General features: G+C 45.6%; 1 protein-coding gene across 1 annotated transcript in view; it reads left to right on the plus strand.

The window, feature by feature from the left end:
* Ebf2 (EBF transcription factor 2) overlaps nucleotides 1-11,997 on the plus strand; it is a 177,283-nt gene extending 165,286 nt beyond the window's left edge. The window contains exons 15-16 of the mRNA XM_026411608.2: nucleotides 4,495-4,662; nucleotides 9,103-11,997. Coding sequence (XP_026267393.1) covers nucleotides 4,495-4,662; nucleotides 9,103-9,134 — 200 coding nt within the window. The 3' untranslated portion in view covers nucleotides 9,135-11,997. The remainder of the gene's footprint in view (nucleotides 1-4,494; nucleotides 4,663-9,102) is intronic.
* The last annotated feature ends 15,751 nt before the right edge of the window (nucleotides 11,998-27,748 follow it).

Raw genomic sequence — 27,748 nt, forward strand, 5'->3', positions numbered from 1 at the left:
GAGTCCAACCTGTCCTCAGAGATTCCTACCTCACTGAGAGCCCTACACTGTGCCCTAGTCTTCAATATTTTTTATATTATCAGAAATAAATATTAAGGCATTTTCTGTCATAAAATATTAAATGTAGAACATGTGCAGATAGTTTTTAAAAGAAAGCATACTTTCACCCTAAGAAAAGACCTCTTTTAATATTTTGATGTTTCTATCATGTTTCTTTAGAAAAGAAGAAAAAATCCTATTATAACAGTAACGTTCTCATTATAGACATTTTGAAAAGCTCATAAAGATGAAGAGAAGAAAAGCGAAACCACCTCTCCATTTCTATGCAGGGATACCATTGATAACTTTTAAAGTCCACCTTCCCAGTTGTGGACAGACACATTTTGAAAGTTGAAGTGTTTGCTCCCATGCATGACTAATGAGATTCTGCCATCCCATCAATGGAAGGAGGCTGGGGAAAGGTGGCCAAATCACCAAAGTCACTCATACGGAGTTGGCCTTCATAAAATCAGTCAGGAATGCAGACCTCGGTCCTGAGAATGGAGTACAAATATTAGAAGTGATGTTTGCTTTAAAAAAGTTTCTTATGACCATTATGTTCTTCTTGGGAATTTGAGGTTTTAGTACTCCATTTCTCTCTCTCTTTTTTTTTCTTTCTTTTGTATCAAAAGAGGTTAACAGACAACTTTGTGTGTAAGCAGTAAGGTCTTAAAGAAGAAAATTACCATCATTCAGGAGAGCTATTACTAATCCCTACTGCAAAGGACTGTATTACTTCTTATCTATGAAACAGAGATTTTCCATTTTAAGGTTTCAGTAGCTTTAACTAGTTTCACCTACATCAGAAATAATACATGTTCATTGTAGAAATGGAGAATTTGGACAAGTAAAAAGGAATATTTTAAGAATATTCCCAATCTTGTCAGCTGGAGACACTATCATTGAAACTGGATGGACATCATATCCCTCTAGACTTTTGCAATATTTTTTTAAAAAAATAAAAGTGGGTTTGCTGTATATGTTATTATAATTCACTTTTTTCTTTTTTATTATAATCTGTTAAATATTCTTCACCAATATTAGTCTTAAAGTTTTCATTCTGAAGCATGGACTTCAAATAATTTACCCTACTGTGGGTCACTTATTTAAGTTATCTTCCAATTTTTCATTATAATAAAAATGCCCTGGGATCTATTTTTTTTTGGCACATTCGTGATTATCTCCTTGGGATTCATTTCTAGAGATTAAATTAGTGGGTCAAAGGATGTGCACATTTGAAAATACTTTGCTAAGTATTGCCAAAGTCCCTTCAGAGAGGTTTCTCCCCTCAGAAAAGAGAAAGTGTGTGTTTCCCTGCCCTGTTAATTTTTTCTTAATCTTTATCCACTTAATAAGTGGAAAATAACATCTCGTTAGTGTTTTTAATAAGCATTTTATTACTAATCCATCTCAGTGTTGCCGTATAGCCCTCCTGGTCTTTTCCATTCTCCTTTTTGTGTTTTCTGCCAGCTTTTCTATTAGGGTGCTTTTCTTTTTCTAAGTAATTCATAAAAAAGGTATTAACTATCAAAGACATGAATACTTTTCTTGTCTTTTGCTCTGTGTGTGTGTGTGTGTGTGTGTGTGTGTTTACAGACATTTTTCATTATGTGGCTAGATTTGCCAGTTGAAAAGATATGCAAATTATATATAACCCTCCTAATTTTTCTAGCATTTTATGATTTTATTTTTACGAACACCTCTGATTGCCTTAGGTTAATTTTGGTGTTGAGCAAGAGGAAGTACTCTAAACTTGGTCTCCCAATGTTTAGTATTTCCATGCTTTCATTTCCCAACTATGTACTAAGAAACGTCACCTGTATGAAGTTATCAATTCTAATACACAGCCATGCCTGTTTTTAGACTCTATTTTGCCCCAACTGTTGGTCTACCTTTCTTTGTTAGTCTAACACTGACTCAACTGATGTAGATTCATCATAGTTTTTAATATCTAAGGTCAGTATTCTCCTTCCTACTTAACAAAATTTTCTGAAAACTTCGCAAACCTTTCTGACTCTTACAATGTTGTTGTTGAAACATATCAGCATAGAAATCATGCTTACTGAAAAATAAAAATTAAATTTCCTTTTAGGATTTTCTGTTATAGTTCTATTAAATTTTAAATTAATTTGGATGGTCTTTGGCATTTTTACAAAAGTTTTATAAAAAGTATTTAAAATGTCCTGTGCTTATTCAACTCTGCAACAGTTCATTCTAAGTCATTTAGAAAAGTGTGTGGTATATTCTCTTCCACTGGAGGCAATCATATAGGAGGCAATCACATTTTAGGCTGAGATCGGTTACGAGGTAAAAAGCATTTGTAAGAATGAGACGAGTGCTGGGTGGAAGTGGGATGGAGTGCATGTAAATACCCAGCTCTTGTGGGAGGAAACTGCTCTGTCTCAGGGAAAGAAAGGAACTTCCGCTATTGAGGATGCAGAAACCAAGGTGCCATTTTGGTGCATCAGGCATGCTGACTGCAGACAGAATTGGGGCCTCCTGAGCCTCAGCTTTTCTTTGGCCTCTAATTCCACATCTTAAAGAAAGAGGATAATTGTGGGGTTTTTGTTGTTGTTTGTTTGTTTGTTTTTCTATCTTATTGATGCTAAACCCAAGGAGCTCTTGCTTGGAATTATGACTAATACCTACTTCCATGCATAATCCAACATCCTCTCTTATGCATTTACATTGTCAAGTATTAGGTGAGCTTCTTCCAGAACTCTGTTATCCTGTCCAGTTTTTTTTCTTTTTATTTCTATTATTTGAAAAGAGACAGATAGGGCTGGGGATATAGCTCAGTTGGTAGAGTGCTTGCTAGAGCGCTTGCCTTGCATACCCAAGGCCCTGGGTTCATTCCCCAGTACCACACAAAATAAAATAAAAAGATATACTCAGATACTTCCTTCTCCATAGCTCTAAATCAGGGTTACCTAAGGATAAGAGATTTTTAGAGAAAGCTTTTTTTAAAAAAAATGAGTTTGATTTAAAATTGTAGAAGAAACCTCTAGCATGGTGTCTGCTATAAAAGACACCATACTAGAGGTTTCTTCTACAATTGTTTTAAATATGCAATCGAGTGAACTTAGTGTGAAGCATAATTTATAGAGAGGGAAAATGGGGTAGAGTCTACCACTGGATGTCAGAATGTTTGACCTTCAAGTCACCTTGCTTTTTTTTTTTAACCCTTGTGAACTCTACCCCTTTTTTTAGCAACTGGAACATAGTAAGTAAAAATATCTTCTTGTATGGCGCAAATTGGTGGAGTGTCTGACATTAAGAGGTGGGTACTTCACGGTGTAAATTGCCTTTCTTTTTCTTTGAAATTATAACTCTTAGCTTTCGGCTTCCCTTGAGTCATTTTCATGTTAATATTGTTAATATTGGTGTTTTTTTCTAAACTTTATGTCAGGGGAGGCTGACTCGTAGCCTTATTTCCCAGGAGAGCTAGGAGACCAGGGAGAGAGAGAGAGAGGCAATCTTCTAAATGTTAATAAACTCTTACATTTAATGAGGAAGTCGCCCACAGAGATGGCACTCTCAAGAAGACGTGAACCCCAACATCTAGCCCCTGGGGCCCTGGGAGTGGCCAGGGAGGCTTGGAGCTCTCAGACCAGGCTCCTTTCTGAGGAGAAGGAGAGGTCTCCAAGGCTGGGTAGATTTGATGATTTTTTTAGGTGTCATGGTCTTAGTCTTCTCTTGCCAAGTTTCTGTTCATGAATGAAAAGCTGTCACAACGTCGTCTCCTGTGACATCTTCTGTGTTAGTCAGCTTTTGGGTGGCCATGACGGATCAACCTGAAAAGAACAACGTAGAGGAGGAAAGGTTTATTTTGGCCCATGGTTTCCGAGGTACAGAACACGGTCAGCCGGCTGCATTGCTCTCAGCCTGAGCTGAGGCAGATCATCAAGGCCCAAGGGTGTGGTGGAGGAGAGCAGCTCAAGACATGGCAACCAGGAAGCAGAGAGAGCTGGGAAAAATGTAAACCCCAAAGGCCCGCCCCCAGTGACCCACTTCCTGCAGCCACACCCTACCTCCTACATTAAACCATATCAGTGGATTGATTCTTTGAGTAGGTCACAGCTCGTATCATCTAATAATTTCACCTCTGAAAATTCTTGCTTTGTTTCACACACGAGCTTCTGGGGGACACCTCATATCTAAACCGTAACACCCTCCCTCACCTCCCATGCAGAAAGCACCTGCCGTCGGCATCTCAGGATCATCGTGGGTGTCCCTTTAACGGGATCATGACCATAGTGGTCGTTACATGTGGCTGTTCCTCTCACTGGCTACGGGGGAGTGTTGTCACATTCAACTTGTTTTTTCATCCTTGGAATCCAGAACAATGCCTGGAAGTTCATAATTTCTCAACAGGAGTGTGCAGGATGCATGTATGGAAGGACTCACTCTCTGGACGAGTCCTCTTTCTAACGAGGGTTGTGCGTTTGCTTTCAGTCATGTCATCGAGTCCCACCGTGGGATCCTCCAGCACGTCCTCCATCCTCCCATTTTCCTCTTCAGTTTTTCCTGCTGTCAAACAGAAGAGTGCCTTTGCCCCTGTCATCAGGCCCCAAGGCTCCCCTTCGCCCGCCTGCTCCAGTGGCAATGGAAATGGATTCAGAGGTGAGTGAGGGTTCGTCTTTAGGTGTGTGCACCACACAGGTGCCGCCATGCCTGAAAGTGAGAGCAAACCTTCCTAGCTCCAGCTGTTCACCTGTAGAGAGGTGCTTTGGTGTTTTCGTCACGAGTCATGAACAGCTTGTGCAACTGCGCTGGTACTCCAGGTAAAAGCAAGGTGTGGGTGGTGGGGGGAAGGCAGAGAAGTCAGCAAACTGCAGGTTGCACAGTTCACTGAGAACCACACCTATAGCCTAAGAGGGTCTGGAATCTCTAGCACTACTGTCCGTGAGCTGTTGCAGTATGTCTGGAAGGGCCTGATGCCATGCAGGGATTGCATCCTCCCTAAGTGGCTTGCCATCTGCAGCGCACAAATATTCTAGCGGCACACGTGGAAGGATCCATCAGGAACAACCAGGAAGCTCCGGGAGTGCTGGTTACATGCTAGCCAAATTGATAGCAGGTGCCTGCCGATCAGGGGTGGTGTAGGGAAGAAAGAGTTAAAGACACACTGTTTCTAAGAACAAAAATTAATCTCACCTGTCAAACCCACTTTTGAGCAATGTCCTAAAACATAATATGACGTGACGTAACACAAATGCGATGAGTACATGAGAATCCAATCATCCCATCGCGAGTAGGAGGCAGCCGATAGCAAGAAGCAAATTGGAAACTGCTGTGCGCAATGGGTCACCGTAGTTTTCAGGCAGTTCCTCCTGTCTTGACATGACAACATTCAGGACAGGCAGATGAAACCAGAGAGTGACGTTCAGTTAACCCCTTGAGCGTCCAAGTCTTGAGGCCACCAGAGCTCAGTGGGGACCTGGGGTGCGCTGACCCACACAGGAGATGGCAGCTTCTGGGGCTGCATAAAAGCATGTGGGTCCCAGTCCTGTAGGGACACAGTGAGGCTCCTTCTCCATCATTGGCTGGGAAGGGAGTTGAGAGGTAATTGAGGTTCCTGTCCCATCCTAAGGCTCTCGAGGATGATGTGTCCTCCGACTCAAGGGTCTTGACAGAGAAATTCAAAACCAGAACCTGAACTGAAAATCCTGCACATGTAGCTAGACCAAGCAGCTGGGACCCCGTGCCACCCAACATGGGGGTAGTTGGCACATTGGAATTTATTTTATGGAAATATCTTTGTTTTGTTTTCTCCCATGTGTCTAAGCCTTAGAGAAATAGCTCGGGCTGTAGCTAAGTGTCCCCACCTGCCCCGACTCTCTTCAAAGGCTGTGGTCTGCACCCTGTCATGGGGGGCTGTGCCGGACCTAGTCCACGATGGCTGCATCTCCAGATGGAGACAAAACTATTGCTGAATCTTCCCCCTCCCCACAACCACTTCAGAGATGAAGCCCTCTGAGTTCTCGGGCTTTCTTTACAGACTTTCAACCGAGTGGGGGAAAACCCAGAATGGGAAGGACAAGAGAGGCCAAGAGTGAGCACAGTCTTTCCTCCACATTGGCATGGGAGGGAGACAGGAAGGTCACAGCCCTTCCCTGCTTTCCCTGAATTTGCAATTCAGCAAATGTGCTCAGCCTTACCCAAAGGGAAAAAGTGTCAAGAGGTCCCCACTTGCAAGCCTCCCCCACCTCCTCTCACGCGTGTGCTGAGTTTGGTGCATAGAGTTGGCTGTGGCCAATCTCCATCTGGTCTGTTCTACCCAGGGAGACTCACCTGCAGGGCAGGAGCAGCCCCAGCAGGGCCCAGGGCCACACACTGCCTGTCACCGGGGTCAGAAGGCTCCTCCTGGGAGAGTGGCCGAGCTCCACGTTTGGGTTATTTCTGTAGGGAGACAACTTAGCTAGCTGGCTAGGCTTAGGCACAGTTCTAGGTTTTGGCTCCGTTGCTTTAGAATCTCTTTGAAGTCCCAGATCTCTTTGGCATCCGATAGCTTCCTCCCAATTCCCTGGTGATTTGAACCTGAAAAAGAAAAAGGAGGAGGAGGAAGAGAGGGAGAAGGAAAAAGTACCTGTCAATTAAAGGTTGTTGCCTTAAAATCAATTACAAAGAACTATGAGAACCTGCAGTCAGGAGAAGCGAAAGTGAATTCTGAGGAGTACCTTCAAGAGTATGAATGATGGGATGAGTGCGTGGCTGCCTCTGGCTCACCCCCATTCTGGACCAGGTGAATGGAGGCCCAGTATCCAGCACCACAGGTACCTGTTGGTATGGAGAGGCAGGAGACCAAGCTGACCTTGAATGCACCGTCCATGGGCACTGTATGAACAAATCCTGGAACCTCAGGGCCTCTTAAGCTGGGGTCTCCATCTTTTCAGAGACAGGAGAGAGAGAAATGTGGGCCAAGGTACCTTTGAGGGGCTCTTCTCTAGACAATGGTGAGGTGACATATCTTAATTGTCAACAGAGGCGCTGCTGTCAACACTCCCTATGACTTGTGCTGAGTAGGAGGGGCTGACGGAGTGCCCTGCATAAATTACCTCCTTCAAGTCACACCATGATCATCATTTTCAGTGAAGTAGCTTGCCGAGGTCACAGGACCAGTGATGGGTGACTTGAACACAGAGGTTGGGACTCCAGAGCCTAGGCGCTGACAGTCCCTGTCTGCCCAGGGTAGTCGTGATGAAATTCCTCTTTGCCCTTCACCTTTCACTCGTATCTACTTGCCACTTGGACCAAAGGGAGATTATTGCTTTCTCACGAAATGCCAAAGGTGAAGAGGAGATGGACGTCAGCACAGCCAACAGCCTCTCTCCCCACCAGTGAAAATGCTCGCTGCTTCTCCAGATTCTCTCTTCCTTAAAAAGCCAAGGTCTCCATCTAGCCAAGATCCAGAGTTGGATGCAGGGCTAGCAAGAAGGGCCTTGGCCCCCTTTCAAACGCTCCTTTGGTCCCTCTCTAAGACCCCAAGAAAAGGAAGGGGCTGAGAAGTTTTAAATGAAAAAGAAAGAGAAAGGTGAGAATGTGAGTCGGAATCCTACTGCCAGAGAGCTCTCCACGCGCACTTCTTGTTCCCATTCTGCCTTATTTATCAGGCATTTACAGTTGATAAGTATAGATTGTCAGGATAATATTATACACTGTGTGTCTGATTCATTTTCCAGTTCCCTCCAGGAGGAAAAAAAAAAGAACCCGCCTACACTCTGGGATAATTACTCGAGTTGCTATATCCCCAAATCATCGGGGAGTGTCCAGAATTGAACCGCCTTTATTGAAAAGTTACATCGATTCAATATATAGTAATACAGGCAAAAATAATTAAGGCTTTGCTAGCTGTGTAAGACCTTAATCCAGATCTCACAAACATTCAATAAAGCCTGTATGGGCAGGGAAATAGACGGCTGACAATTTTGCCTGAGAGGACTAGCCGGGATGGAGCAAAGGGGCAGCAGGAGGTGAGCCAGAGAAAGAGAGAGAGAGGGGGAAGGAGAGGAAAAATAAAAGAGAGAGTTGGCAGATTGGGCAAGAAGAAAAACATTTTGTCCATCATCTCCCCCATCAGCTTAGTAGGCACCGCTCAGCAAATGCTCCTATGCAATTTGCTGTCCCCTAGATGTCATGTACATGGGAGAAACCACAGAATCAAATACTAGATTACACTTAGAAGTTTGGTTACAGGGAAACCTATTCTGCCATTTTCCAAGAATGTGCTAATTTAAGACTTGTCATGTCAAAGCCAAAACCAGAGGAATAGGTTTCCCTGGTGATTTTTTTTTTTTTTAACATCTTGCTTGTGCCACTTTATTTCCCAGGTCAAGGGGAAACCTGGGACTTGATTCCACCCAGACAGGCGTCGGTCGCATCCTCTAGGCTAGATGGAGGAGGCCCTGGATTTTGCACTTGGACAGGGCATGAGGAGTGGGGACTGGGGTACCCCTGAGTTAGGAACTAAATTAAGTCTTCTATTCCAGTCACCTGCATCCAGAAGTGAATGGAGTCACACATCAGCAGTGAGCACCAAAGGAAAATGAGCTCCTTAAGGAACAAACAGACAAACAATCAAAGCACTAAACGGGCATAGGCTAGAATAGCTATAAAGCTACATCCCCCACCCTAAGACATGCAGGATGGATAGAAAGCTGGCTCTGCTGTAAGTCATGCCTGATAAGTCAACAGGCTCAACAGCTGGAGTTTCCCACTGAGGGAATTTGGAGCAGTATCATCTGGAAATTATTTTAGTCTAATAATAAAAAATATAGCTCACCTATATTGCATTTTGGTTTACATGTTTAGCATCTCATTTATACTACCCAGTAATATAAAGCAAAATGTGACACTTGGCCCCATAAGATAGACTCCACAGTGATCCCTTCAGGCTTCTGTTAGCCCAAACCTGGAGAAAACGGGTTCACATACCAGCCGAGGGCACCAGCTCCCTGGTTGGCGTCAGACTCTGTCATTCCCAGCCTCTGCTCGCTCTCTGTGCAGATAAGCTTTCTCATAAAAGCCTGCCAGTCTCATTCCTGTGCCACTCTCTCCTTGCAGCCATGACGGGACTTGTCGTGCCCCCCATGTAAAGAGGAGGAAGAACTGCTTTCTCATAGCACAAAACTACTTACCCTGATGGACCAATAACGAGGAAAGCACTCTGAGCTCTTTGGGGAGCGTTGTCTCCCCCCTGGACGTGATGGACAGATTTGGGAATGCAAGGAACCACCATCTTACTTGGTCTCACGTGTCTCCTGTAGCTCTGATGGTAGCTACACAAACTGACCCTCTTGGGGACCAGGACAAAAGATGTCATTGACGTAGTCAGTGCTAAGAGCAGAAATGCAATTCTTTGTTATGAACATTATGAAAACCACCTTCCTATGTTTGTAAAATATTTAAGAAAAAAAAATTGGCAAAACGATTCATGCTTAATATTTTGGATACTATTTGTTTTTCTTTGTAGGAAAAAAAAATGTTGAAAGTTTCTATTTTCTATGAAGCCTTTCAGATACCAATTTAGTTTATGCAGAAAAAAAAATTGAACAAAACAGGGTACCAGCATGGAAGACTTTCTTAAAATGAAACCTGAATTGAATGATGAAATGTATGTGTGTTTGCTTATAGTTTAATCTCTTTAAAAAAAAAACAAAAAAAGGGAAAAAATTTTAAAATGTCTTACAATTATTTAAATAAATAAACGTGTAACTTATTGTAAGTAGAGGTAGAAATCAAGACCTTTTTTTTTTTTTCTGGAAGAGAGAAGAGTTTCTCTTTCTGATGTAAAATGAAGATGATGCAGACATGTAGTAACAAGTTTTAAAAGTGTGTGATTATCACTACAGTTACTTCCTAGACTCTTACCCCCAGCCTGCATCTCCGTCTTTTTCCATCATTTTATTGACCCATGGCAAGAACATGTAACTTACATGGATCCCTACAGAATCACCCACTGCAAAAACCAAGACTCGAGTCCATGCACTACACACACACTCCCGCGCTTCCTGCCATTCCCAGCTCCATCTGCTCCCTTAAGTGGTCTACACATCCCTTTTGGTATTCACCCTTTTGTGAATAGTTTCTTAAAATCCATCTGAGCTTCTAACATGCTCCCCTGAACAATGGAGAGAATCCCCTGTTCTCATCTCTCTTGGAGCATCCCAAGGGAAGGAATGTCTCACCTTCAAGAAGAGCCAAAGCCACAGACTCTGCTAACCGAGGGCCCCTTTGGAATTCTTCGTCCCCAGAGCCACACACTTCCTCCTCTTTGGTGGCCTGACACTCAGCACAGAGGCATGAAGCCCCACAGAAATTCAGAAACAGAGTTTGGAGATGATGACTCTCTCTTGAACTCTCAGGATCAGTCTAAGAGTGGCCATGTCCTTGACTCTGTCTGCAGATGTCCTCTTTTACGTTATTAAACTCTCTTGAAAAGAATATGTAATCCACTTGACACTGTTTTCAGATGAGAGTGGGATGAGATGTGGAAGAGAAATGGGAACGCCCCTGAGCCTCTCTCCTGATGTCCAAAGCCATGGAAATCGGGATTCTTGGGAGATTCGGAGATCAGGGCCACCCGTGTTCTAAACAGTGCAGTGACTCTGCCCTGGATGGGCTCTTTGTAGTTCTGTGACTAGCTCTTAGGGAGGAAACCTTGCAGTAGCTGCTAAAAGAGGTAGGTTCTGGAAAGCCCGAGTGGGCCTGGAGATGCGTCCAGGTGTGCTTGGATTGCTGACAATGCTGTATCATCTTTTCTGCTTGGGGTTCTCTTTTTGACTCCCTGGCACCACAGTAGCATCTATACACAGACTTAATTGTGGGTTCTTGGTTGAGGCTCTAACATTAGGAATTGATGCAGCTATCATGGAAAAACACCCTTAGGATATCTGAGCCAATTTTTAGATGACCTCTTTGCCCCACTGATTCATGCCCCCACATGCCCAGCCCCCGACGTCTTGTTTGCCTTTAGCTCACTCTGGAATTATCCAATATAACCTATACTTTTTTCTATGCACATTGAGAATCCAAGGTTTTGGACATGTGGCATGCTTATAACTGCTGCTGACAGGCCCTCGCAGTCAGGGCTCCAAGCGCCAAAACACACGGAAACATAGGAGAAAACACTCCCCAGCGAAAAATTCGAGGGAAGGGGAAGAATGTGTGGAAGACAAACATTACCATCTAAAAGTGAAGGCAGAACAAATTTAAGCATGTTCAGACCTGGATTTGAGCCAATCCAACATAAGGAAATGTTTTTTTTAAGTAGCATTGCTTTTAGAACCTGTGAATCTTGCTCCTGCATGAAGATGAGTACAGTACTGTCTTCAAAATGATTGTAGAATTGTTGGTAGCTTTACACGGAAAAATGTGTAACTAAATACCTGACATCCTTGACCATTCAGCTAGAACCTTGGCAGCAACAGGTCTATTTAATTGTACAAATGTGTGTAAGGATTATTTTTAGTGTACTAATAAATTAAAAACAGAGCTACACTGTCCTCCTTCATTATTGTTATTGAATCATCCGGTCCCAGGTTATTTTTGTGCCACTTGGAATATGAGTATTTCTATAGGTAACTACAAAATTCTAACCTATCTTGGTGAGAGGAGCTGTGTACGATTTTTTTTTCATTTAAAGGGACAATTTACTTCCTTATTTATCTCATGTTTTTGTTAGAGCATCGAAATTCTTCCCAGTTTTTCTTTGCACATTTCAATATGCATGGTTTAACAGCCATTATCTTCTCTACCTTTTGTACAGTACGGCCTCATTTTCAAACTGTATAGTTTCACTTTATTGTTTTGCTTTGTCAGTTATATACAGCATAAAGTTGCTATGCACAGAGCTTTTTGTAAAGACGGCTTTTTTGTTTACTGTTTTTAATGGTCTTACTTATGAAAGAATATCTTGTTTGTAAAATGAATATGTCTACTTCAGTTTTAAACTTTAAATTATCCTAACAAAAAAAATAAAATTTTTGTACTGTAAAAATTGGACTTTGGCTTTGTTTCCTTTTTGTTTAGTTTTGTTTATTTAAGAGAAATTTAGTTTTGGATTTGTTCTTGACTTGCGGGGAGCGGGGTTCTTGAATTTTCCTTGAGTTGAGGAAATTTCATTACAACTTTTATCTATGTGGAAAGTGCACTGTGGTGCTTACCTGGAGGAGAGCTTTTGAACGACTTTGTCAATTCTCTGTATTTATCTAGATTCATCTGATCAAATTCTTCCACAAAAACCCCTGAACTCCAAAGACCCCATTTGCTCTGTTGGATGATGGCTCTTGAAGTTCTTAAGCCACCAGGGCCATCTACTTAAAGCTGCTGAACACATGCTCTAAGCTGATCCATTAGACATGGGTGGAGAACTGGAGGGGACTTGTTGACTGTTCTCAAATTTAGAAAAGGGGCGCAGCAGGTGCCCACGGAAGGAAGGGATGCATAGGGGACAGCTCGATGGGAAGACACAGGGGCTGAGGCCATCACAGAGGGCTGCGGTGGTCAGAGGGTGTCCATGGGGGAGGCTGGGCTGCACAGGGCCACCCAAAGGACGGGGTATCTTGTGGCAGAGGTTGGCAGTGACTGTCCCAGGTGGGAAGGACCACCAGAGCAGGGATGTGTAAAGGGAACGGCACAAGACACACTTGGAGTCATTTGATCCTCAATGTGATTTTCAACCAGAATATTCACAAATTTAAATGGATCGGCTCATTTCTCCCCACGAGGCTACAGAGACCTTCAGACCACACACATCACCTTCCTTAGGTAAGTAGGACGAGCTGTTTCCAAACGGGGACTGAGGAAGCCCTGGGCTTTCGCTCCTCCCTGAAGACTGGCTCCTCTCCCTGGAGATGGGCAGGGCTGGTAGGTGTCCCCTTTGGGCCTGGTGGGCTGTCCCCCTTCAGGCCTGGTCCAGGGTCGGCTTCCCAGGGGGGCTTTTGCTGACCTCCTTGGTCTCTGTAGCTGGATGTCCGTGTCCTGGTCATCATCTGCACCATTTGTTTGGTTCTCCCTCGGTTCTGCCCCTTTACACAGGAGGCCCAGCGGCGCAGGGACTGCACCATCTCAGCACTGAGTACAAACCTGAGCCCGGTGCCTGAGCTCTCTGCAGCCCCTGGAGAGGAGTGAGCGAGCAGGCTTGGTGCCAACCCCCAGGGCAGCTGTCCCTAATCTGTCTCAAATGGCATCACTCTCAGAATGACTTCTTAGGGACCTCGTTGTCAGTCAACTCATCAAACATATTGTGAAGTTTGTCTACAGTGTAATGTGACTGCTGCTTACTAAACAGGGGAAGCCGCCCGCTCTGGCTCAGCCCTGGGGCAGGTGGCTTGGCCCCTTGGCTTTGGAACTTATCCCATGTGGGTTCCCTTGCTGAGATCTAATTCCAGAACCAGAACTGAGCCTCTTAGGAAGGAGTCCATCGGGCCATTCCGGTTCTAGATAACTTGTCAACCACCCACTTGAATCTCAAAGGGCTTACGGTCCATGCACCGGCACCAAGAGGTTCTGAGTGGCTGTGGGGCCCTCGTGGGAAGGTGCTGAAACTCAGAACTTCAAGAATTAATGGAGACTAAGTTCCAAAGCACCTGGTTTACCAGGCCAAGGAGTCTAGACTTTCTCCATAGGACTGCTCTGCAGACAAGGGAAGGCTACTAAAGCAACTCGGGTCCAGGAGTGACTCTGTCCACTTGGTGCTGGAGAAGAATCTCAGGAACTCCAATGTGGGTCATGGATCAGAGTAGTGGGTATGGAGGCAGGGATGGAAAGTGGATTAGCCCGTGTGCTGAACCACTAGGATGAATGGCTTCTGATTGGTCAGCTCAGCTATCACACCAATTTCTTCTGTCCTTGGGGGACTATTGCGGTAGCCTAGACAGGAATGTCTCCCTCCTGAATTATGGACGGGCCACAGAGATGGAAAGTAGGAGGAGGATTGAAGAGACATCCTGGGCTGTGTGTGGTGGCACACGCCTGTAATCCCAGTGACTCGGGAGGCCGAGGCAGGAGGATCACATCTAGAATCACTCCTAATTTATAGATTAGATAGATTTTGTGATATCCTGAACCCAAGCCACAAGCACAAAGGAGACCAGGCTGATAGGGAAGGAAGTACACAATGATTTTAAATTGGGACAAACCTGCTACCATTTGTCAGTTCCTTTCTTGGTTTTATGAAGAGATTATTTCTCATTAGTTTTTCAAATAGGATTAAGGAGAATTATATTCCTTGGCTTATGCATATAAAAATTGATTGCATACTCTCTCAATCTCTTTTTTTTTTTTTAATATTAGGGACTGAACCCAGGGGCTACACATCCTGGATGTACCGCTGAGCTACATCCCCAGCCCCTTTTATGCTTTATTTGGACATGGGGTCTCACGAGCTAACTGCCCAGGCTGGCCTCCAATGTGAGATCCTCAGGCCTCAGCCTCCAGAATCCCTGGTGTATTACATGTGTGTGGGGCCCACACCCAGCTAATTGCTCTATTTCTATTTCAATATCTGTTTGGCTGAGTGTAGAATGTCTGGGCTTACACTTGCTTTGAGGAACTTGTAGGAGTGTGGTTGGTTTGTTTTCTGCGTTTTGCTGTCACCTAGTATTCGTGTTGCTATGGAGATGTCTGAAGCCATGCCCCACCTTCCTCCCTCCCTTCTAGTATTCCTCTTATACACCTAAGGCCATCCTAGAATTTATGGTACAAATCGTGCTGGTTTTGAGAGTGAAGAAGGATACAATAGATTGTTTTGTCAGCTGGGACTCTCCCAGGGTCACTCTGCTCACACGTGATGTGCTTCTTTCTTGTCTGCTGGCCCAAAGGACTCTTCTCTGCATTGGAAGCACAGAAACCTCCCCTGGACATTGCTCGGTGTTGATTGTTCTCTGTCGCCCCATCCCCTCCTCTCCATTGACCCTGGGATACCACATCCCCTTTCACCGTATAGACTGAAGTCTTTTTTCATTTCTGGAAAGTTTTCTTTAATCATAACATCAAAATACATCCTCTGGTCCTTCATTCTGGTTCTTGGGAGGGGCTCTGGTGGTTCCTCTCCCCGTTGGCATCTACCTCATCTTCGAAGTGCTGTTTTTTTTAAAAAAAACTTTTAGCTGTAGATGGATACCAAGCCTTTATTTTATTTGTTCATGTGGTGCCGAGGATGGAACCCAGCGCCCCATGCATGCGAGGGAACGCTCCACCACTGGGTACAGTATGTACCCGCTACTGTCATGTAAAACTAAAAGAACAAATTAAAAATAATTAAAAAATGAAATAGCTGTAAACATACTGTACATACATGGAGTATAACTTATTCTAACTGGGATCCCATTCTTGTGGTTATACATGATGTGGAGTTTCACTGACCACATATTCATATATGAACATAGAAAAGTGATGTCCCACTCATTCTACTGTCTCTCCTATTCCCATTCCCCCTCTTCCCCTCACTCTCCTTTGTCTAAACCAATGAGCTTCTGTTCTTCCCTCTCACACCCTTATGAGCATCTGCATACCAGGGAGAACATTCAGCCTTTGGTTTTAGGGGATCGGCTTATTTCACTTAGCATGATAGTTTCCAGTTCTATCCATTTACTGGCAAATGTCATAATTTCATTCTTCTTTATGGCTGAGTAACATTCCATTGGTGTGTGTGTGTGTGTGTAAAATTTTCTTTATCCATTCACCTGTTGAATGGCACCTCGTTTGGTTCCATAGTTTAACTATTGTGAATTGAGCTGCTAAGAACACTGACGTGGCCACATCACTATAATATGTTGATTTTAAGTCCTGAGGAGTGGGATAACTGAGTCCAATGGTGGTTCCATTCCAAGTTTCCTGAGGAATATCCATACTGCTTTCCAGTCCTACCAGCAATATATGAGTGTACCTTTTCAGTCCTACCAGCAATATATGAGTGTACCTTTGCCTTTCTGACGGAGTGAGAGAAAATCTCAGTGTAGTTTCAATTTGCATTTCTCTAATTTGCTAGAGATGTTAAATATTTTTTTCATCTATTGGTTGACCGATCATATTTCTTCTTCTGTGAAGTGCCTGTTCAGTTCCTTTGCACATTTATTGATTGTGTTATTTGTCTTTTTGGTGTCAAGTTTTCTGAATTCTTTATATATCCTGGAGATGAATGCTCCTTGTGAGCTGCAGGTGGCAAAGATCTGCTCCCATTCTGCAGGCTCTCTCTTCATGTCCTTGATTGCTTCCTTTGCTGTGAGGAAGATTTTTAGTTGATACCATTCCACTTACAGATTCTTGATTTTACTTCTTGCACTTTAGAGTCTTGTTAAGGAATGTGGTTCCTAAGCCGACATCATGTAGATTAGGGCCTACTTTTTCTTCTAGTAGGTACAGAGTCTCTGGTTTAATTCCTAGGTCCTTGATCCACTTTGAGTTGAGTTTGTGCAGGGTGAGAGATAGGGGCTTAATTTCCTTTTGTTACATATGGATTTCCAGTTTTCCCAGCACCATGTGTTGAAGAGGCTGTCTTTTCTCCAATGTATATTTATGGTGCCTTTGTCTAGAAGGAGATGACTGTATTCAGGTGGGTTTGCCTCTGTGTCTTCTATTCTGTACCATTGGTCTATGTGTCTGTTTTGGTGCCAATTCCATGTCATTCTTGTTACTGTAGCTCTGTAGTACAGTCAAGGTCTGGTATAGTGATGCCTTCTGTGTCACTTTTATGGCTAAGGATTGCTTTGGCTATTCAGGGCCTCTTATTTTTCCAAATTAATTTCATGACGGCTTTTTCTATTTCCATGAAGAGCATCATTGGAATTTCAATAGGAATTGCATCAAATCCTTATAGTGATTTTGGTTGGATGGCCACTTTGATAATATTAACTCTGCCTAAGAACACGGAGATCTTTCCATCTTCTAAGGTCCTCTTCAATTTCTTTCTTTCGTTGAACCAGCTGTTGTCCAGGAACACAAGAGGGGAGGGTCTAGGTGATGTTCCAGCTTAGCAGGGATTCTTATTTCAGTGGTATGTGTGTGTACGTGTGGGTGTGTGAGAGAGAGGGAGAGACTTCTTTTAGATGTTGCCTCTTTGGAAAAACAGGCCAGTGTCTGTGCGGCGGCTCACGGTGACAGCTCTTCCTCACCGGCTCACCGCTTCCTACCTGTGCGGCCTTCTTGGGTCCTGCCCTCAATCGGCTCCGCGACGGCGCTTCTTCCCTCTGCCAAATGGGGTCTAGACGTGGCTGCAGGCAGACGGCGTGCTCGCTCTACGTGTTTCCAACCAGAGACCCCGGGCTGTCCCTCAGGGTGGCCCCTGGCATCCCAGCGACTTGTCTGCTGTGTCATCTCAGCCTTCCCACACGCCCATCCGCTTCCCACTGCCCTTGCCAGCCCTCTCACCGGCACAGGATTGGCAGCTGGTTTCCTGGTTTCCTCAAGATGAGGCTCATGCCCTTCTTTCTCATTTCTTCATCTTCTTGAGTGATTCGAGAGGGAATCGGCAGAAAGGGTCTTATGATGGCTTGTTGGTCTGGGTAGCTTCATGCACTCTGCAGTGCACGGCAGTAATTCAAGAAAAGCAGCCAGATCCACAGTTCTGTGTGCCTCTCTATTCTCCCACCACTCACCAACTCACTTTTGACCTTATAGATAGCCAGCTCTGGGTCCGGTGCAGTGGCTGCATTCCCCACCCTCTCTCTTGGATTCTGCCAAATACAAGAAATAAGATACATGGGGCTGGGCTAGGGCTCAGCGATAGAGCGCTCGCCTCCCATGTGCAAGGCCCTCCCTGGGTTCAATCCTCAGCCTCACATAAAAATAAATAAATAAAATAAAGGTATTGTGTCCAACTTAAAAATGAATATTAAAAAAAAAGATATTAGCAGCTCCTGCAAAAACAAACAAAAGAGATTGTCCTCATGGGATTTGGTCTAATGAAGAGTAAGGAAAAACGGATCCATTGTCTGACTCTTAAGAAATCTGTTAAAATGGTGCCTGAACTATCAGAGCCCTGGTAGTAGGAGGTGGTTCTCGGTTATTCCCCTACAATAGATCCCTAATTCTTTACATATTTTATGGACAGAATTCAGTGTGGAAGGATGAAAATAGCTAGGATTCCTAGATCTGGATTTAAATTCAAGTTCTGCCGTCCTTGGCTATGTAATCTTTAATGAATGACTGCATTGATTCTTCGTCTTTTAAATGCAAAACAAGTACATTATGTGTATATGTGCATGTGCCTGTCACAACTACACACACATACACACAGTTATTAGGATTAAGAGAAAAAATGTCTGTACTTTAGAGAATGTCATTTCAATGAGGGCTGAATTGGGGAGTGTGTGTTGGGGGGAGCCTCTTAATTCACTGCTGTGGTCCCAGATCATGAGACTAGGACTTGACATGAATAAGCACTCCATAAAAAACAGTTGAATGAGCATGCAGAATTCCTACATGTGACGCTCAGCCAATTCAACCACAATGTCTTCAACATGGCTTCCAGAGTTTCACAGACTCTAATGTGTCCCCAGCTGTCTCCTTGCTAGCACAGAATGGAATAATCAATGCCACTCAGGCTTCACTGGTTCGTCATCTTCAAAGATGCAGAGTTTCAGCCCTGGTCCTGCCTTTGGGTCCATGAACATCTGCCTCTGAAGGGCCACGGCTACTTATCGGACAGGTGCCGAGACAGGGAGCAGCCGGGGCCCAGGATTTGCTCAAGTTGGTTTGTGGGACCACTGTTTGACCTTGGGTACCCTTTGGTTCAGTGACAATTAGAGTAGAACAATGGATGCCATCCCAGGAACTAGTTCCTAAGTACACTGTGTGCTTGGAAGGGAGTTGCATACACAGGAGAAGCCGTACTCCCTGTTTTTTCAATAAGTGCTGATACAAAAGAATAAACAATATGTCCTCACATCAGTCTATGTTTTCTCCCATTAAAAGTTAATGACTTTTTTTTTTTTTTTTTAATCATCGACTAGAACATCTGGTGTGTCATGGCTCTGACTTTTGAGGACAACGCAAGCATTGTATTCAGTTCCAGATTTTTCTAAGTCCAAGAGTTTGAACCCATGAAAAATTGCTTTTAAGACAAGAATGAACCCAAAGCGACTTTGAGCCTCAAATCCAAATATTCACCATTTCTGGACTCAACAAGAGTCAAATAGCTGCATGGAACTCAAGTGCCTCACAGATTGGGGCCATGTACAATTGAAATATCAGGGTCATTCAATATTTATGAGGCCGGTTGCCAAGAATAGTGTTAATCACGAAGATCGTGGCAATGCTAACCATCCCCATCCTCTGCGCTGTGGAGCCGCACAACGGAGGCCTGAAGGCCTGGGTTCTGATCCCACCTCCTCTCCCTCTCTCCCTGTCACTGTAGGATCATCAGAAAATCATCTTTCTGAGCTGCAACTTCCCCATCTGTAAAAAAAAAAAAAAATGGAGATAAGAAGACCATTATGCCAAGGTTCCTTTCCTGCCAAGATTGTGGTGAGGTTTAGATAAAATGACGAATGTCAAAGTGGCAGACACAGCAAGTGTTCAGCTCGGTACAGTCTTGTCTCTCCTCCCTTCTCCTGGGAAGAAAATTAACACGTGCTGTTCTGGAAAGCCATGTGTCCCTCGTTCCTCACCACCCCTCCCTGGCAGCCCAGGGAAGAAGATCATGAATTAGTCCATGTTGGGAAACACTTAGAAGACAAGAGTACTGCGTGTGCAATGGCGCCGTCTGCCCCACGCTGCAGGAGGAGTTGGCGGCGGCTTCAAAGGGCTCCTTACCGTGGAAGGCCGTCCTAGGAGAGGGGCCCTGTCACTCAAAAGTCTGGGTGGGGGTCTTTGGGGAGGCACATGTCTACCTGCCCTGCTGTGCAGGAGGCAGCATTTCTGGAAAGACAGTAGCACAGCTAGTTCTCTAATACCCAGGGCCATAGAAACCAGTGGAAGGAGCCCCGGGGTCATCTGATCCACAAATGACCCTGAGTTCCCTCTAGCAACAATTTCACCCACGAGAACATACCTGATCCATTTTTGTTTCAGAACATCTCCTTGCCCTTGGGTAAGTCTTGGGACACAGAAATGGAAGGTCAATTTCGCGAAGATCGAAGCAGAGCTCCTGTCTCGAGCCAGGGTTCATAAACCACCCCCGGGTGAGGGGTACCATGTTCTGTGGAGGAGGAGTTGGGAGTTGGGGCTCTCCCGGACCCATCTCCAGGGCTGGGTTCCTCTCTTCTCCTGGGCACACTGAAAAGTCCCTTGCACTTCCAGTAAAACATCACCCATTGCTGTAAATCAACATCGTTAATGATGAATTTATTGTTTTTTTTGTGGTCTTTATTCTTTTTTTACTCTGTGAAAAACTTTTATTAAACAAAGATCCATAAAAGCCTGAGAACTTAATCTTAAATTTTAGCATTGTGCAAAGTTTAGCGCGATTCTAATATAAATAATTTAAGGAATACCATGACCTTTTAAGAATTTTATTTCTTATTTTTTTTAGGAATTGTAAATTTTTAATTTCCAAATATATTACCCAAACTTGAGAAATACTAGATTATGGTAAGGAGAGGGGACAGGAGAAGGCTTGGTAATCTACAGAGGGGTCATTATTCCTTGAATCATCAAGACTTGGCTGAATGCTAATTCCTGTGTTCTGTAATTCTGCTTCAATAAAAGAAATCTCCATGTATTACTCCAGTATTTCATTTTTGCCTCTGAATTATGTTCCTATCCACAAATCCCAGCCAAAGGCCTGTTGAATAATCGTCCCCACATGTAAAATTTTCCTGGTGATGTTTTCCTTGCCTTGGTCCTCTGAAATATAGAAATGTGTTCCTAATTATTCGCAGAACCACCTGGTAACTGCACTGTATCATCTCAATAATATGACTGACTCACGGAGCACAGTTTGGTGGGGCTCAGTTGTGTTTGACACCATCCAAGAAAAATTGGTGACTTCAGTGACCCTCCGCTGCACAGGCTCACCTATAATCAAGGTGGCCTTATTTTGGAAGCCAACAACCACAACTGTGACCTGACAATTGGAATTGTTGAAATTGGAAATTGGAATTATTCGGGAAAATCCAGGACATACAGATTCCCCCGGCACATGTCACAGAAGTTATCCAGGCTGGTGCCTTCACTTTCTTAATTTTGAAACTCAAAGCAACTGACTCTTAGCTCCATTGTCCTTACCGCTGCACATTTCGGGGAGGAACAAGAATCCATCACATCCCTGAATTCAGTGAATGTCAGAGAGGCGAGTGCAGAAATCTACCGGCTCTTCTGGGAAACTTTGTCCTGGCTTTGCAGGAAAATCAGAGAGATACTTTTGTGTATAATAAGCCTCTTACAAGACCGGGCCTTTCTTGAAGCTTAGCAGGGTTGGCCCACTGATGGTAGACCAGCAACCCGAGGAAAAGCTCATGCAGCCGGCTCAATTTTTTGTTCTGTGTTAAATTGTATCGTGTTAGTCTTGGGCCCCAAGTTTATGAGCCTATGGCCAAATTCCAGAGGTAGCTCTCCTATTCGTTGACATCTTTCCTATTTGTCTGTCTTTTCTTCTCCTCCTCCTCTTCTCCTCCTTCTTCTTCCTCTCTTGTTAATTTTTGAAAGTCAGAATTTCCTGGAGCGCAAGACGAGATAAAATGGAGAGAGAATAGGGTGTGTGTTTGATGAACAAAGAGTGGAAGGATTTCCTAGCAGCGCCATCCAGGCCGGCCCAGGACTGAACACCGTGCTGCAGAAAAGTCCTGTTAAATCAATGCACGGAGGACTTAGGCACAGGAAGGAGGCGTCAAAGAGAAAGAGGAAGGATCACCAAGATCCTATGCTGTAGGACATGTTTTGATGCGGGCAGTGTAGACAGGGCTGCTCCTTTGTGAGAACTCAGGATACATGATTGATGGCACCCACACCCAGGACATGACAGGAGAACGTGGCCAGGCCTCACCTTGACATCCATCAGGACGGTCAGGAGCAGGAGCAGGAGCCCGCAGCAGAGGCAGCAGCTGGAGGAGGTGGGCGGGGGAGCCCAGGCGGCCCTCCAGAAACACCAGGCTGCTCTCTGCCTATTAAGGACGGCATTGGCAAGAGAAAGGCAACAGGGAATAAGCCAGGGAAGAAAGCTTTCTGCAACATGTTCTAACCTAGTTTTCTAAAAGCCAGAGACTCCAACAATAGCAACAAAGAAAACTGCAGAAATCCTAGTGCGGTTTTTTTTTTTTTTTTTTTTTGAGTGTCCTTTCTGAAGCATGAGGGGAAATGCCAAAAGAACCTGCCTATGATTTCCATATCCCAGCCAAGGCCCCTGCATGCAGGACCTTCTCAAGGTCCCTTCGTCCTTGCAGGGCTCTGTCATGTGCACGCGATGCTCTATCAGGCACTTTAAAGAACATAGGGCAGGTCATGTCTAAAACGGGCAGTTGGGCTGCAGTGGAAGGACTTAGTTATGTATTTGTCCATTTTCTGTTGCTATTTCAAAATGTCTGAGGCTGGATACTTTATAGAGAAAAGAGGTTTATGTAGCTCACCGTTCTGGAGGCTGAAAGCCCAAGATTGAGCAGCCCCGTCTGTCTAGCTGTCAATCCAGATGGCATCACAATGGTGGGAGCACATGTGGAGGAGGTGACAGGGATTCAGGGAGTGTCTTGCTCTTTTAATAACTAACTCTTGCAGAAACTAATCAGGATCTTGCGAGAACTCCATTAATCTCTCTCTCAAGAGTGACTCCCCAAAGACCTAATTACCTCCCACTAGGCCCCGCCTTAAAAAGTTCCCACCACTTTCCCAAACCACCACACTGACCAAGCTTCCAGCACCCTGGGGGACCCAGTGAACACACACCCAGATCAGAACCATTTTAAACCTCGGGTCACCTCTGGACAGGTGGCATCAGCTCTTGGCCTCTCCGAGGCCTCCTCTCCTCCCAGAGTAGGGGTGAGAATGACACGAGGTGACCTCGAGGGGCACGTGGAACACAGAACAGGACTCAGGACGTGTCCGTGGAGCTCAGTGATCTTGAATCAGACCCAGGAGCTGATCGTGCTCAGAGCAGAGCTCACTCCATAGACAGAGTGAGCAACTACAACCCCTGTTCCGTGAATGAATGGGACGACCCTCCTGCCGTGGGTGGGCCTCACCCAATCAGGTGAAAAAAAGCCCAAAGAGCAACAACAACTCCTGCCTGAGTTTCCAGCCTGCTGGTCTGCCCTACCAACTGCAGACTAGGCAGCCCCTACAACTCTATGAGCCAAATGCTTAAAGTAAACCAATCTTTGTCCCTCTCTCTTTCCATACACACACACACACACACACACACACACACACACACACACACACTTGGTTCTGTTTCTCTAGAGGACTCTGAAACATACATGCATTTAAAACAAATGAATTTCACTGTAGATAAATTACACCTGAAAAAATTGTTTTTCAGGATGAAACTACAAGCTGTGTAGTTCCATTTCGATAAGACTCTAGAGCCTGAACACTTACCTGTGACGACAGAGAGCAGACCTGTGGTTGCCGGAGATGAAGGGGAAATCCCAAAGGGGCGTGGAAACGTGCAGGGTGACGCGTGGCGTCTTGGCGACGGTGTCAGGGGTCAACATCGGTCAGAGCTCATCGAAGGGTTCGCTTTAAATGTGTTCCTCTTACTGTGTGTCTCTACTGCACCTTGATAAAGGAATTTTTAAGGAAAAAGGCGAAAGGACATATGAAGACGTAAATCCAAGCAGAAGAATGTCCAAGGCGCAGAGTGGGGGCGGGGGGAGCATGGGGCCTGTTTTGGGTCCCCCCCTCCTTCCCCTACTCGGTGTCTTGAGGCTGCACGAAGGACAGGGGTGGGGCCCAGGCCCACCCTCGGGGACTCTGGACATCCCCTTCCTCTTCTAGCTCAGGGGAAGATGCCAGCCAGGTTCTGCCCCTGGACACTCAGCGAGTCCACACGTGATGGGGATACAGAGGACAACAGCGAGAGTCGAGTGGGCCCCAGTCAGAACGCACGTTGGTAGAGACGGCGCCGGGATGTCCTGCTCCCGGGCACTGGGCAGCCAGGTTTTATATGAAACCCGTTTTGTCCTACAGAATGGAAAACAGGGCATCTGTCCCCTCACGTGGCCCAAGGCCAGCTGGGCAGAGAGCCGAGCTTCCAGCACCACCCGGGATGGAACACTCGGGTCAAGGGGACAGAAGAACCTTCCCCTCTTGTTGGGGTGAGCAGGCATTGTGCAGCCCAGGGGGTTGACCAAGCTGCTCCAACGACTGGGCCCGAAACTTGGGCTCAGACAGAGGCATTAGCAAGTAGGTTAGCCAAGGCTTGGGAAAAGCACTTAGGTGTGACCCAGGGTGGACAAGGAGGTGACCCAGACCCACAGGAGAGGGACCCCGTGACCTGGAAAAGTGAATCTGGACCACCTGAGCAAGGACCACCCTCTTGCCTGCACTCGCCAAGAGAGTCGAGGTGAAGACAAAGCAGGACTTCCCATCAGAAGCCACCATGGGGTGTGGCTGCAGCTGTTAGCGCCTCTTCTCTTGCCCACGTGATGCTTGGGGGCTTAAAACCACTCCAGGTGCTTTTGTGAACTCTTTCAGACAAGAGTCCATGGCCCAGAGTAAACCAGCGAGGGGGGCGGGGCATGCTCCTGGGGACAACCTGGAGCTGCCTGGACAGGGCCTGGTCACACGCATTCCTGCACCACAGAGGGCAGCAGCTGACCAACGCTGCACAGACCAGGGCTGCCTGCCTGCGCTCCACCTGGGGATGATATATATGGGGGGGGTTGAATGTTCAGACCCCTCATCCTGCCCCACCTGGTTTCCCTGGGTCTCTCTCCTGTCACTCTGGCCGTCTGTCCTCTGTACCTGTGTTTCCCTGGCCCACCTGGGGGTGACTGAAAAACCTGGAGGTGGGTGGGGGCTGTTGAGTTTGCAGAGAAGAGACGCCAAGGAAGACGGGATCCCCGGGAAGGGCAGGCCAGGCCCCCTGGGAAAGGTGAAGGACGAGGTGCCGTGGGCCCTGAAAACCGTGGGCTGCTTCTGTCTTCATTCACACACAGAAAAGACAATAGACTTTGGGTACTTAACATTTTTCACTATAAAAAAAGAAGTCAGCGTGAGGGGCTTTCTATACTGAGTCCTCAACACTCCGACCGAGCCTGGGATGGGCTGTCCCCTTCCATACTTTACAAGTGACTCAGCTGAGGCTGACACAGGTTGGGGACATGGCCAAGATCTCCAAGCCAGCCGGTGACACGGCCAGAACCTGACCCTGCCTCTAATTCCCCTGATTTCCCACTTGCACTTTAAAATAACATAAGCAAGATGTTATTTTTTTTTTAAATTTTAAATCTTTTAAAATAAGATGGTTTTCCCTGTGTTAGCTTCAAGCTGGGCCTTGGAGGTGAAGGAAGGACCGAGAGAACCTGGAAACGTTTGGGAAAGACATGGCCAAAATGAGCAAGGGCTGGGGAGAGAAAGGAGAGAAGACTTTTCCCGACCAGGGGACAGAAGTGAAGGGGGGGTGAAAGGAGACCCTCTACTCTATCTTAATAGAATACTTTTTAAGAAAAAAGGCAAAATACATGTATGAAGATGTGAATGTGGTGTCAACATACCTTATATATCATCAGAGAGATGATGAATCACGGTGCAGTGGTGTATAAGAATTGTAATGCAGAAGGAAGGAAGGAAGGAAGGGAGGGAGGGAGGGAGGGAGGGAGAAAGATAGATGAAAGAAAGAAAGAAAGAAAGAAAGAAAGAAAGAAAGAAAGAAAGAAAGGGAGGGAGGGTTCACTAGGTGGTGAGGGCAGTGGCCTCCTCCTCTTCCCCCAGCTTCTCAGCCGGGAACACAGGACACTCTTCTGGATCTGTCCATCATTTAGTTGAAAAAATAAAAAAAGAGAAAAGGTCAAGGAGGCTTCATGAATCGCAACTTCCAAGGAGTGTGCGTGAAGGAACCCAAGGGAAGAGGAGAGGGGCCCAAGACAGAGTGGACTCCATGATGTCAGGGCAAGGAGGAAAGTTCTAGAATGCATTTGAGAAGTCTTTCTTTCTTTCTTCTTTTGCTTGTTTTTTTGGGGTCTGGAATGGGTGTGGGACACTTGAACACACCACCAAGGAACACTCCCTTCCTCTGGAGAACTCAGATGGGCGCTCGGGGGCCCAGGTTTTGCGAGCAGACCGCACACCTGTAGTCTTGGGGACACCTCTGGGTGTCACTCAGTCTGAGAAGCCTTTGCCAATATCAGAAGGCTAATTCCAAAGTGACTCCGTGCCAAGATGACTCCTCCACCCACCGCAGGTCTCAGGGCACCCGGAGGAGGATTCCATCGACGTGGCTAAGCCACTGGGAAGATCGAGGGAAGCTTTTTCAATATCGTCTGAGGCTTTAAGGGAGAGCGGATGCAGAGCCGTAATAGATGCTTTCTGATCCTCCTCACACTGCACCTGGCTCTCCTAAGTATTGGTCCTATTACATTTTTAAAAATAGCTCCGAAGTAATTTGTGTGCTGAACTGGCTGCAGGATTAAAAAAAAAGAAAGAAAGAAAGGAAAAACCCACCTGAATACCTTCTGCTTGTTCCTATCAGCCAGAGACCGGGAACCGCAGCCGCAGTGTCCTCGGAGCTAATTTTCAGCATTAGGGTTGATCAGGACCTAAATTCCACCCTAATAAACGATGGAACAGCAGCCACTCCTTCAGCCACTTATTTGGGCGACCTGGGAATTGGCAGACGAGTTAAAAATGTCCATTGGTGACAACACACAGCTGTGGAGGTGCAAAGATCCGAGACTCTAATCAGACCAGGTTATATAAGTAGCACTGCCTCATTATCTCTGCGTGGGGGACAGGGTTCACTGGGCAGCTGGGGCTGCACGGGTGTCGACAGAATAGCTAATGGGAAGTTGACACACACACAGATATCAACTGAGAAGAGAGGAAGTGGGTGACCCTGTGCCCCCTTCCAACCTTGAGGAGGAAGGCAGCGTAGCAGCCGCTGTCTGCAACTCTTCCTGCACCAGGCAACACCAATCACCAGTGTGAACGTTTTTCTGGATTTCTAAAAATGGCTATGTAACGACATCCAGAACCTTCTATCGGGCATGCACCATCACATTCTCCTTTGAACTTCGTGTTCTTCCCAACATTCCAAACACAGCTGTGAGGTGGATAAAGCAAGCAATGCTCACAGTGAGAGATTCTCCTGTGCGCCCAGCACGGGAGTTAGTAAGCAGTAGCTATTCCTGCCACGACCCACCACAGTGAGCCTCGTTGGAGGAGGATGATCTCAGAACAACTCCCGCTAACAACCGTAATTGACCAAATCAGGTAAAGATGAGCAATTTACAAAATATGTTCGTGTCCACCATCTAGCTAACTCCTAAACATGCCACTCTACGGTGGAGGACTTCTTATTCAACCTGTAAAGATGCAGCTTAAAGAACACTCTACAAATCACCCCCTGTTCTTGCCCAAGTTTGGCACCTAGTGGAGCAGACAACAGGAGCCAGTGAACTAAATGGGTCAGCTTTATTGCTGATGAAGCCTGCTGGAGGCATGGCTGAGGGGTGCAATGAGCCTGTCAATATTCCCCCCCAGACCCACTCCCCACAGAAACAGGAGACACACTCCCGCAGCCCCTGGGGCAGCCCATCCAAGTTGAAGTTGAAGCCATTCTTGAAGCATTCCAATGCTTCTTCCTAGGTAGCAGGCCAGTCCCCAAACAACAGCCACA

This window comes from Urocitellus parryii, chromosome 14 (assembly GCF_045843805.1).
Source record: "Urocitellus parryii isolate mUroPar1 chromosome 14, mUroPar1.hap1, whole genome shotgun sequence".
NCBI lineage: Eukaryota > Metazoa > Chordata > Mammalia > Rodentia > Sciuridae > Urocitellus > Urocitellus parryii.